The 13,491-nt window shown below is 27.4% G+C and overlaps 2 protein-coding genes across 2 annotated transcripts; both read left to right on the top strand.

The window, feature by feature from the left end:
- Positions 1-1,045: 1,045 nt before the first annotated feature.
- On the top strand, positions 1,046-2,016 carry LOC114184492 (ruBisCO-associated protein-like). Its single transcript, XM_028071801.2, has one exon. It carries the CDS (start codon positions 1,107-1,109, stop codon positions 1,890-1,892), a length of 786 nt encoding a protein of 261 aa, XP_027927602.1. The 5' UTR covers positions 1,046-1,106; the 3' UTR covers positions 1,893-2,016.
- Positions 2,017-6,904: 4,888 nt separating this feature from the next.
- Positions 6,905-7,903, top strand: LOC114185645 (ruBisCO-associated protein-like). Its single transcript, XM_028073502.2, has one exon. The coding sequence runs from the start codon at positions 6,950-6,952 to the stop codon at positions 7,760-7,762; it is 813 nt and encodes a 270-aa protein (XP_027929303.2). The 5' UTR covers positions 6,905-6,949; the 3' UTR covers positions 7,763-7,903.
- The last annotated feature ends 5,588 nt before the right edge of the window (positions 7,904-13,491 follow it).

Below are 13,491 nucleotides of genomic sequence, written 5' to 3'. Positions count from 1 at the left end.
ACATTTCTTCTATAATAATATTTGTAAGTACAATCATATTTTAACAACTAAATTTTTTCAATTTTTTTATTATTTGGGATAACATTCTTTAGATGATTTTAAAATATAAAAAAAAATGAGAAAATAAAAAATTATTAAAAAGATGCCACCATTTAAAAAGAAATTATCAAAATTTAATTGTTAAAAAATAATTTCCTATAACAATTAAGTCAAAAGGGAAAAGCAAGAAAAGTTTCTTCAGAATTAAGTTCATATACCTTCTTTCTTTTTTCATCTCTTTTATTCCTTTAAACTAAAACTCAACACTCTCCCTCTTTGTTCTCCCTAAGTTTGATACAATGTTTGAATGTAAACATAAACCTAATTAATATGTTCATTCCTTTCACAAATTGTCATTGACTACAAGAAAAAAAAAAAGAATAATTGTGTGAAAGAAATTATGCAAATAACTCTAGTTGTGTTCATATTGCAAACTCTTAACCAGAAAAACATAATATCCTAATGCGAACAAAATGATGTGGAGGCCTGCATCTTCTACAATCTATGCTAATTAACACTCATCACCAACTACAATCTAACTTTCTCTCTCAAATTGAATCATGAAAAAAAAAAAAACTAAACTAAAGTTTTAAAATGAAAAATGAAAAATATTAAATAATATTTTGGTCAGAAATGTAAAAAATATTTTGACATATAGATATTTTTACATAGTATCCATTTTCGGAAATCCAGGACCACACATCCAAAAGTAGTCAATGAAGAGGAACTTATTTTGTTTCTTAGCCAGAATTATTGAAATCGTAGCATCACACTAACCCTAACTTTGTCCTTAACTTCTTCCTTTTCTCCTGCCTCAATTCAAATACTCACTATATCTACTCATATATATTTTTAATTCTACAATAATAATAATAATAATAATAATAATTTCATTCTTATAATTTTAATATTTGGAAGATGAAGGACACGTGAAAAATGAATAACATTATGAAAATGAAGAATGAAACCCTGCACTGCACCAGTATATAAGGAGTATCTTGGGTATGCAATCTTCCACACCAAAACACAAGAAGTTGCAACCTTAAACTCTTTCCTTCCTTCACACAATGTTGTCCATTTTCCGTCAATACACCTTCGATAATTCGTTCGAGCAAGTGTACTTCTCGAACACGGTCCTGAAGGAGTATCAGATCGCACTCACCTTCGCCACCGATTACGACGAACTCGACCAACCCACCAACGGCATCTTCCGCCCCGTCTGGAACCTTGCGAAGGTAACACCAGAAGCCATCAAGCAGTTCAAGGAGAAGGCCGGAAGCATGGACGTGGAGGTGGAATTGTTCATCTCCATCGGCAACCGCGGCAACCGTCACCCCTTCAAATCCCCCGACAGAGAAGCATGGATTGTCAACGCCACCGACTCACTCACGCGCCTCATCCAGGAGGTGAACCTCCAAGTGGACGGCATCGACGTGCAGTACGAGACAATCGATGCCTCACCCGCTGACTTTATCTATTGCGTGAGAGCTCTGATAAAGAACCTGAAGGACAATGGGGTAATCACCGTAGCTTCCATTTCCCCCACCTTTAACCTCAACACCGACTTCTACTCTACTTTGTACACTTCCATGCCGTCCTTGTTTGATTATGTGGATTACCAGTTCCAGACGGAGCTTGATCGTGTTCCAGACCCTACTGCGCTGGCGCAGAGGTACGATGAGCTCACCCAGATTTATCCCATAAGGAAGCTCTTGGCTGGGTACAGCGCAGAGAACGCCGACTGGTCCACTGTTTCACCCATCGTCTTCTTCCTCGGTGCCATGGACATTCTCCAGCAGAAAAATGCTCCTGGTGCTTCCATTTATTACCATAATTTCTCTGCTCCTCAATGAACATCACTCTCCTAGTACCATCATCTTATTCACTATTTACACCATCTGCTTCTTCACTATTTGCACCCTCATCATCTTATCCATTCCCCACCTATATATGAAATAAAACGACATCTTTTATCTCCCTCTCTTTACCTTTTTTTTTTTTTTCTCTCTCATTTAAATATAAAATGAGTTACTCATTTTTATCCATAAATTGAATTAAGGTTATTTTTCAACTAAATGACCCGTGAAAGATAAAGACATGGGTCATAGAACCCAAACCACATAATTAGAAAGACTTCTATTATTACTGCAAGGTAACTCTGCTTTCGGATTGTTTTTTCTCTTCAGAGATTTTCATGATGCCTTTGGTTTTCTATTATGTGTTAACTTAACTGTGTATAATGTGTTTGAAAAGATAATTTTAAGAGAATCATTTGTTTTTAAAGAGAATTATAAATGTTTCGTAAGTACTTTCGGTAAGAAATTAGAATTTTATAAGAGTTATTAAATTACATAAAATTATATTATTCGATCATTTATTTAAAATTAGAAAAAAAACACAGAATTTTATATTTTTTATTTAACTTGATTTTAGTCTTAATTGTTGGTTTTCCATTAGGATTGGTTAAAATTAAAATATTTTCCGTTGATATTAATCATAAATCTCAACCTGTTTCAATGAGAGTTATTTGATAGGTCAAGATTAACCGTTAATTAACCATCGAAGTTTGGAAGATTGTTTTTGGCGATGTCAAATAATATATATTGTTTATATAGATGTTAATAAAAGTTATATTTTATTCACGTTGTTAGAATTTTTTTGGTAAATCAATGTTATTCTCACTTGTCATTAGATAAAGTTTTTTCTACTGATATGGATGAGATTAGCTTTTTGTAAGTGTGAACTAAATTTTTTATATGGACATATGTCGTGGTTGTTTGTTTGTTTTTTGTCCGATGTCTATTATAATTGATTTTTCTAAAGACATTAATATTATTAATATTATTTTTTATCAATAATTTATTAGATTGTTCTTTTTCCTTGTTGACAAAAAACTTTCAATCAAAGTCACCTAGAATTATTTTTATCAGTGACAGCGGCGGACCTAGAGGGCCATGTCTCCCAATTTTTTTTTTATCTATATATTTTAATATATATAATTTTAAATATATCTTTTTTTAAAATTTAATATTTTTAATATATTTTATATTTAATTTTTTTATATATTTATATTTATAAAAAAAAGTTTTTTTTTCACATTTTCAATTATATTTTTTTAATATTTTTTTAAATTTAAAATAATTATTTTATTAATATTATTTTTTAAGTGATTATTTGTTTAATTTAATTTTTTTTATTTGACTGTTTTTTAAACTTAATTATTATAAATGAAAATTAATTATAGTAAAATTATAAAAATTATTTATATTTAATTTTATAATTATAATTCTTTTATTTTTTTATTATGATGAAAAAAGTAAATATAATGTTTTTATTAGTGTATATAAAAAATTTGGATATTATTCTATTGATTTTTATTTTCGTTCAAAAATATTAAGTTGGTCTTCCAGTTTTTTTAATCTTAATTTGATTTTTTTTAAATGATGCAATTTTGTTCTTTTTTTGTTAAATTTGTTTATGAGATCAAGGTTTTTTATCAAAATTTAAAATTCTGACTAAGGATGATTTGTTTTGTTTATGTAATTAACATAATTCTAGTATCAATTTTTATGAAAAATATTTGCAATGCTTTAAGAAATTTAACGAAAATGACTAAATTTCATCAATTTTTAAAAAATCAAGACTAAATTGAGACTAAAAAAACTAGATAACCAACTTCACTTTTTGGACAAAAAAAAAACTAAAAGAAGAAATTCAACTAAAATTTTGACAGCCCAAAATATTGGTACCAGATCCCTCGTGAGTTAATATATTTTTTAACCTGTATCAATAAAAAAAAGTCATTAGAAAAAACAACTAACCATGGTCATAAATAATTAAAATATTAATTAATATTAAGTAAAACCAATTTCAACCAATATATAAATTAAGAAGAGTAAAATAAAAACATGACAAACATTGATAGAAAAAGGATAATATTGACAAAGATGGAATAATAAAATCATCAATTTTATTATTTATTAACTATTAATACCCGTTTAATATTTAAATATTTTTTTGTATTAGATGATACAATTTATCCAAAAAAATAAAGTTCAATAAACTTGAATTATCTTATTCAATTCAATTAAATTTAAAGAATAAAATAATTTAAGTTGAATTCAAAGTCAACGTACTAAGGATATTAAAAATTATGAAATTTCTTATTAATATTTAGTTATATAGTGTTTAATTGGACTAGAGAATTAGAAATGATAAAGGCATAAACAAAAAAAAAATCTGTAATACAAATAATGGGATCCAGGAATATCATAAATAGTTTTATTTTGATATGTAGTGGTATATATATACCCTTTTCTAATTCATCAAATTAACAAAACTATTGAATTATGTAACGCTATAAGTAATATAAAGTGACACATCATGTATGTTTGTTAGATGAAAAGTAAAACTTAACATAATTATATAATTTTTAATAAAGTTCTTGCATTATATATGTATTCGGAGAGTTTTTTTTGCTGTCTTCCTTTTCTAAATATTAGAAATAGTTTTACTCAAAAATATGTATGTTCTTTATTATTATATGTGTACTTAGACCCAAATAATAATAAAAAATTGAAAAAAAAATATTTAAAATTTTATTAAAATATTTGCAAACTATCAAATTTCTTGATATCCATAACATAGAAATGAAATTTCGGTTATCTTATTTTAAATATTGCAATTATTATATTAACTTCTTTATTATTAGGGTTAAGTCATCATTTCCATTTTAAGTGTGTTCATAGCTATTATGCCACTATAATAATCACCCATGAAATAGATGTTATAATTTCTATAATTATTAGTATTAACGTACAGGTCTATACTGATTGCTATTATTAGATACCACTTTCTTTGTAAAACTTTATACAGTTATTTTCAAATGAAGAAGAAAAAAAAAAGTTTGAAACCACTTGAATAATAATCTATAGATAAGATCGGTTCAAGAATAAAGTGATAAAACGAGTGAAACACTTATTTTAGGTCTAAGAAAAAAAAACCTTAAATTTTTTTTATTTTCTGTTAAATTAATTTTAAATTTATGTTTAACAAAAAAGCCTCAAAAACCTTTTCTAGTACTAATTTATCTATATTAAAATAATTATAAAATTATGTTTAAGATAAAAAAGGACTCAAAAGTATTTTATTACTAATATATCTCTATTAAATTAATTATAAATTTATGTACGAGAATTAATAAAATTATTATTAATGTCTCTTAATTTTTATTGGTATTAAAAATGGTAATTAATGAGTTAACACCAGTGTGGTAAGGGCTTTTGGCTCGAGTTTTTTTTTTTATATTTAGCCAAGTTTTTTGCTTCGGGTCTTTAGAACCGAAACATATAATAACTTTTGACACCGATTAATTTTTTGCTTCTGTTTTTACTACAAGTTTACTATCGAGTTTACTTTCTTAACAACCAGAGATTTTAATTTTTTTAATTTATTCATTTTATATATTTATCTTTGGTAGTGTTTTATATATTATAATTTTTTATTTCATATAAAAATATATAGATACGTCAACTATAAAATTTGAATTAGACGGTTCAAAATTAAAAAAAAAAAAAAGAATCAAGACTTTAATTGCATCACAAAAAGGACCTATGAATAAATTTATAAAAATAGATAAGAAAATTGAATTACAAAATATAAATGGGTGCTCTTCGAATGAATAAGATAATTTGGAAAATGATAAACCAATTGACATTTTTAATTATATAAAAAGAATATATTCTTTTCCAAATGCAATGCATGTATAACTTATAGACTAATATTAATAATTATAGTGTTATTTGCTTTAGGTGAAACATCTCTCAAAGCTAAAGATAATAAAAATTTATTTAACATCAATAATCTATGGAAAAAGAACCAACAAATTAGTCCAATTATCTATTGAAAAAATTGTTAAATGAAATTAATTATGATAATTGAATAAATAATTTTGCATAAAAGAAATAAAAAAAATTTAAATAAAAGGCTTTATATCTTAAATTTATTTTAAGCCTTCCAAACTCTTGAGTCACTATTGTCTTTATGTCTCTAGATTAATTTAATATTTTTTTTATTAAACGTTAGCTTATTTTGTAAACTTTGCCATATTGTTAAGCTTCAGAATGCATTGTATTAGCAATACCCACAAAACGTCAGAGAGAATATAAATAAAATATAATAAAAACAAAACAAAAATGAGATGGGTTTGATGAAAAAAAAAAAAAATAACAACGCATTGTAATAGATGGACACCATAACATACTCAATATAATACATTAAAAAGAAACAAAAACTTAAATATTAATAGCATTTAATCACTTCACAATACTCCTACAAAATAATAAAAATTAATTACATCGGTTTTCTCTTTTCAATTTGTTCGCGACCAAATTATTATTAGGCATTTCTTCCCGCACCCCTCTTTTTTCTTCCACTCAAATAATTTGTTCACCACTCAAATTTTCAACCTTATATTTTTAGATAGTATTCCATTTTTAGATAGGCAAACTAAAGGTTCGGAAATCCAGGACTACATATCCAAAAGCAGCCAATGAAGATGAAATTTTTTGTTTTCACTTAGCCAGAGTTGGTGAAATCGTAGCATCATCACATTGCCGTTTCATTAAGTTCCATATCATTTCACACACTAACCCTAAACCTTGCCTTTAACTTTTTCCTTTTCTCCCACCTCAATTCAAATACTCATTATATCTCGACAACAGCAACAATAATAATAATAATTTCCTTCTTATAATTTTAATATCTACCTATATTTGAAAAATTAATAACATTATGAAAATTAAGAATGAAACCCTGCATGCAGCAGTATATAAGGAGTATCTTGGGTATGCAATTTTCCACACCAAAACACAAGAAGCTGCAACCTTAAACTCTTCCCTTCCTTCACACAATGTTGTCCATTTTCCGTCAATACACCTTCGACGACTCGTTCGAGCAAGTGTTCGTCTCGAACAAGTTCCTGAAGGAGTACCAGATCGCACTCACCTTCGCCACCGACTACGACGACGACGACCGCCCCACCAACGGCATCTTCCGCCCCACCTGGGACCTCCAGAAGGTGACACCGGAGGCCATCGAGCGGTTCAAGGAGAAGGCCAGAAGCATGGACGTGGAGGTGAAAGTGTTCATCTCCATCGGCAACCGCGGCACCCACCAGCCCTTCAAATCCCTCGACAACAACACATGGATCGCCAACGCCACCGAGTCGCTCGCGCACCTCGTCCAGAGCGAGGAGCTGAACCTCCACGTGGACGGCATCGACGTGCTGTACGAGGAAATCGATGCCTCCCCCGGTGACTTTATCCAGTGCGTGGGAACTCTGATAAGGAACCTGAAGGAGAACGGGGTAATCACCGAAGCTTCGATTTCCCCCACGTTTAACCTCAACACGGAGTTCTACTCCCGTTTGTACAGTTCCGTGCCGTTCTTTGTTGATTTTGTGGATTACCAGTTCCAGAAGGAGGTTAATTTTGTCATGAACCCTAGTGTGCTGTTGCAGAGGTACAATGAACTGACCAAGGTTTATCCGAGAAGGAAGCTTTTGGCTGGGTACAGCGCAGAGAACGAGGACTGGGCCACTCTTTCACCCATCGTCTTCTTCCTCGGTGGCATGGACATTCTCAAGAAGAGAAGAGCTCCTGGTATTTCCATTCACTACCATAACTTCTCTGCTCAATCTTCTCCTCCACAATCAACACCATGATCATCCTGTTACCATATCATCGTATTCACTATTTACACCCCTGTCCATTCCCCATATATTTAAAATAAAACCACGTATTTTATTTTCGCTCTGTCTATTTTTTTTTTATTTCTCTAATTTAAATATAAAATGAATTACTCATTTTTATTCTTCAATAATTAAATGATGGTTATTTTTCAACTAAATGACCCGATGTTGATCAATGAAAAAGACAAGGACATGGGTCATAGAACCCAAACCAGTTCATAATACAAGTTCAGATATAGAAAGAAAGTGCTTCTGAAGCAACTATACCAGATATGGAAAATTCTAAGGCAATACAACATTGTCCATTAGAAAGACTTCTATTATTACTGCAATAACTTTGCTTTCTGATTATTTTTTCTCTTCAGATATTTTCATGGTGCCTTTGGTTTTGTATTATGTGTTACTTAACTATGTATAATGTGTTTGGAAAGATAATTTTAAGAAAATAAATTGTTTTTAAAGAGAATTTATAAATGTTTCATAAGTACTTTCAATAAGAAATATTAGGAGTTTATAAGAGTTATTCAATTACTTAAAATTAGATTATTTCATATTTTATTTAAAATAAAAAATATAGAATTTTATATTTTTAATTTTGAAATTGATTTTCTTCTGGCGTCTTTCATTTACTTGTTGGCTTTCCATTGGGGTTAGTTAAAATTAAAATATTTTCAGTTGCATTAATCATAGTTTTTTTTTTTTTTTCAACCAGTTTCAATAAGAATTATTTTATAGGTCAAGATTAACTTATATTTTATTTACATATTGTTAGAATTTTTTTCGGTAAATCAATACTTGTTATTAGATAAGGTTTTTTCAACTGATATTGTCGGGATTAGTTTTTGGTAGGGGTGAACTAAATTTCTTATTTCTTATATTGACATATGTCGTGATTTTTTTTTTCCAATGTCTATTGTAATTGATTTTTTGAAAGACATTAATGTTATTAATGTTATTAATATTATTTTTTATCAATACTTTATCAGGATTTTTTTTCCATGTAGACAAAAAACCTCCAATCAAAGTCACCTAGAATTATCTTTTATCAGTGATGTGAGTTAATATATTTTTTAACCTGTATCAATGAAAAAAAAAGTCATTCACAAAAACAACTAGCCATGGTCATAATATAAAAAATTCTCACATGTTAGTCTAAATAATTAAAATATTAATTAATATTAAGTAAAACCAATTTTAACCAATATAAATTAAGAACAGTGTTAAGTAAACAAAAACATGACAAACATTGATAAAAAAAGGATAATATCAATAAAGATGGAATTAAAAAATCATCAATTTTATTATGTATTAACTATTAATACCTGTTTAATATTTAAATATTTTTTTTTGTATTATATGATAATAATTTATCCAAAAAAAATCAATAAACGTGAATTATCTTATTCAATTCAATTAAATTTAAAGAATAGAATAATTTAAAATAAGTTGAATTCAAAGTTCATGTACTAAGTATATTAAAAATAGTGAAATTTCTTATTATTTACTTAGTGTTTAATTGGACTAGAGAATTAGAAATGATAAAGACATAAACAAAAAAATTTCTTTAATCTGTATAATACAAATAACGGGATCCAGGAATATCCTAAATAGTTTTATTTTGATATTCAAAGTGTAGTGTATATTTAGACCCTTTTCTAATTTATCAACATTGACACAGCATCTATGTTGTTACATGAAAAGTAATACTTAACATAATTTTATAATTTTTAATAAATTTCATCTTACAATCAAAACTGTATTCGAAGAGTTTATTCTGTCTTTCTTTTCAAAATATTATAAATAGTTTTACCCAAAAATATGTTTGTTCTTTATTATTATATATGTGACTTAGCCCGAAATAAATAAATAAAATAGATTGAAAAAATTATTTAAAAATTTATTAAAATATTTGCAAACTATCAAATTTCTAAATATCCATAACATAGAAATGAAATTTCGGTTATCTTATTTTAAATATTGCAATTATTATATTAACTTTATTATTAGGGTTAAGTCATCATTTCCATTTTAAGTGTGTTCATAGCTATTATGGCCACTATAATAATCACCCACTAAATACATGTTATAATTTCTATAATTATTAGTATTAACGTACAGGTCTACACTAATTGTTATTATTAGATCTTTGTAAAAAATTATAGTATAGTTACTTTCAAATAAAGAAAAAAGTAGTTTGAAACCACTTGAATAATAACTCTAGATTAATTTAATATCTTTTTTATTAAACGTTAGCTTATTCGTAAACTTTGCCATATTGTTAAGCTTCAGAATACATTGTATTGTCATCTATTTGATAACGAGAATATGAATAAAATAAAATAAAAATAAAATAGAAATGAAAAGGGTTTGATGAAAAAAATAATAACACATTGTAATTTATGGACACCACAACATACACAATATAATACATAAAAAAAAAAAAAACAAAAGGGTTTGATGAAAATAATAATAACGCATTGTAATTTATAGACACCATAACATACTCAATATAATACATTAAAAAAACTTAAATATTAATACGAATTTAACCGCTTCACAATATTCCTACAAAATAATAAAAATTGATTTCATCGTGTTTTTCTCTTTTTAATTTGTTCACAACCAAACAGTTATTAGGTCATTTCTTCCTCTACTCTTTTTTTTTTTCCTGTACCTCTCTAGTTTAGGAATTTTAATATGTTTTATTCAAGAGTAAGATAGTATAAAATATTTTATGGAGCTGCAGGAAGAAAAAAGATGGTGCAGGAAGAAATGCTCTGGTTATTAATGTGAGTTGAGTTACAAAGGGAACAAAGTCCAAAGCCTAACAGAAGAAAGATAAAAGCCCCAAAGAAATGAAGATTTTTTTCTTACAATAATAGTGTTATGGGGCTTTTAAGCTCAAAGACCATTGGGTGAGATTTGTAAATGATGAGAGTGTTCTTTTACCCTTTAAGTTTCAGAAGTTTCGAAGGTAATAAATTTAAGTACTTAAGTCACAAACGCTCATATTAATATAATAATTTGTAGTCACATTAATTTTATAATTTTTAATTAGTTTATTAAAAATGTAATATTGTCATTAAATTTGTCTTGCCACTACTTTAGTCATGGGTGACTTAGAAAATAGTTAGCGTGTTGAACGAAAAAAAGTTATTATGAGAATATTTTTTAAAGATTAAAGTATTTGTAAGAGTAATGCTAATTGACTCTAAAATAGTGTTATGCTTCTATAAAATTATTATTATTATTAATGCCCTGTGAAGGCCATGAAAAATGTTTTATATAAAAGCAATAACAAAACTATTGCATGTAACGTTGGTTTACCTTTTGGTCTTTGCTTCCAGGTGTTATGTGAAATATCTTGATCAGTACGAGAAAAAAGAGAGCATTATAAGTACCTATTGTAATTTGATTAAATGTGCATGAGAAAAATTATAAAAAAATATAAATCAGTTTTTAAGTTAAAAATAATTTTTACTTTAGAATTCGTTATTTAAAAACATACTTTTCAACCATTCATTTTATTTAATTTACCACGGCCTAAAACTTTTAGTTGAGAAAAACACTTCAACATTGGTATTTAAATTAAAATTCTTAAAATTTGTTGAGTTAATAATCATCATAATAATGTGAGACTAGTGTCCAGTTTAAAAGAAATTCAAAGTAAAAAATAATATTAAAAACATTTATTGTAAAGTAATAATTTTGTTAACACAATAAGTAATTAAATATTTATGTTAGCCTAATATATATTACTACCTTATCTCTTTATTTAATGCCGGCAGTTGACGGCGTTAGGAAAATGAATCAATTTAATTTTAATTGAAAAATTGCAAAATGAGAAAAACGAATTCATTTATGTTTCTTCTCTCTCCAAACTAAGTGGTTTGCTATCAAACTCTACACTTAACATTTTATTTTATATTTATTAATTTATGTCATGTTTATTACTAAAACATAAATAAATTTCACCTATTTATAATTGAAGCTTTTCATTGAATTTAATTATGTTTATATAAATATAGGGAGAGAGATAGATAGATGTATACTTTTATATTTCTGAATTAAAATTATTATTGATGTTACTCTTATTGGAAATTAAGTGTTATGGATTATGATTAATTTTTTTAATTAATATAAAATTAGTTAACCTTTAAATGTAATTAGTTCATTGTGAATTTATTACTATAATACAAATAGTTTTAATTGAATTACATAATTAATTTCAACCAAAGATAATGTGTGTGTGGTAACCTAGAATAGCAAGCCTTTTCATGTAAAAATAAAAAATAAAAATCAGGTGAGGGTATAAATTGAGAAAAAAAAATGGGACCAATTTTTCTTTAAAGTGTACATTCTGTGTGTTAAAAAGATGTTAGCACATGGAGCACCATTACTCAATTTACATATTTGTCCCATGAAACCCATGCTTCCAACTTCATCAACTTCTTCCAAACCAAAATAATTGAACCAATACTTTTTTTTTAATGTTACTTATTGTGTTTGTGTGTGTCCCTTCAATTGCAATTTACCTGGTCAATTTCAAATAACCCTTCGATTCTATTCTATACACCAAATACTTATTTTCAAATAAAATATTAAACGTTTGTGCAAAGCCTATTCATGACATTAAATTTTAACATTACTTTTATTATTTTTAATATTTTGAACGCTACTAGTATTATTGCTCCACGAAATAATATTTTCACAGTATTTGTGATCGTGCTGTTGCCATAACAGAATAAAGTTCAAATAAATAATAAAATCAAAGGCTTAGTTTCCTTGTATTAAAAGTTTTGAGAAAATTCTAAGGAGTCCTAGTTTATTCTTAGAAATATCTCTATGCATTCTTTTGGGGTGTATTTTTAATTTTATTGGCAGGTTATGAGAATTTACGTTTGTAGTACGGTTGAAGTATTTTGGAAAATTTACTTAATAACTATCTTGCGTAATTTGAAGGAATACGGGACATTGTGGTTGTTGGTATTGATTTGGGAACTTTCAGAGAGCAAACATGACATTGAAAGTTTGGTTATGTTTGCAAAAATGGCAAAGGGTAGAGACCAAATTTTGGAGGAGGAAACAATGAGAACCTGGTCATGTGTTCATGTCAGAGAAGAAGCATCTACCTCTTCAGCATATTAAAAGGAACAACGCCGTACATACCAAGCATAGACACAGATAGAGTATGTTTCAAGTTTAAATATTTAAGGATAGTATTCTTATACATAATCGTATCACTTTAGTACTTTGGTTGGGAATAATGGACCATGTTCTAACCAGAAAAAGTGGTGGATTCTGCATCAATATATACACACCTTTAACTACACATGAGATAACTTTATGCTGTAACTTTCCTTTTTTTCACATGATCTGATTTGATTTTTGTTACAAATGGTATCAATTATTTTGTCACAAAGATCGAGTGGAATATAATTGTAGCGTTTGAACTCTTAGACTCTTACATTATATTCTGATTATTGATTATAATTTTTAATTTAGTAATAATTACTGGACTATAATAATTTCTTCGACCGATATTTATATATTTTTTGTTCTTTCTCGATCTCTGTATTCATAAATTAGTTTTATAAAATTTAGTTAGGATTATAATTTGAGTTGAGTCAACCTTAAAGTTTTTGGGACTTTGAATCAATCTTAATCTTAGGTGTGAAAATGGTCCCTCCCTTGATGGTTTG

This window comes from Vigna unguiculata, chromosome 5, assembly GCF_037176805.1.
Source record: "Vigna unguiculata cultivar grain cowpea cultivar isolate G323 ecotype 2 chromosome 5, ASM3717680v1, whole genome shotgun sequence".
Classification (NCBI taxonomy): Eukaryota; Viridiplantae; Streptophyta; class Magnoliopsida; order Fabales; family Fabaceae; genus Vigna; species Vigna unguiculata.
Note: the sequence above shows the minus strand (reverse complement) of the source record. Positions and strands in the feature narration are given on the sequence as shown.

Excerpts from the sequence above, each read along its gene's own strand:
- LOC114184492 (XM_028071801.2), top strand. The coding sequence starts at position 1,107 with ATGTTGTCCATTTTCCGTCAATACACCTTCGATAATTCGTTCGAGCAA.
- LOC114185645 (XM_028073502.2), top strand. The coding sequence starts at position 6,950 with ATGTTGTCCATTTTCCGTCAATACACCTTCGACGACTCGTTCGAGCAA.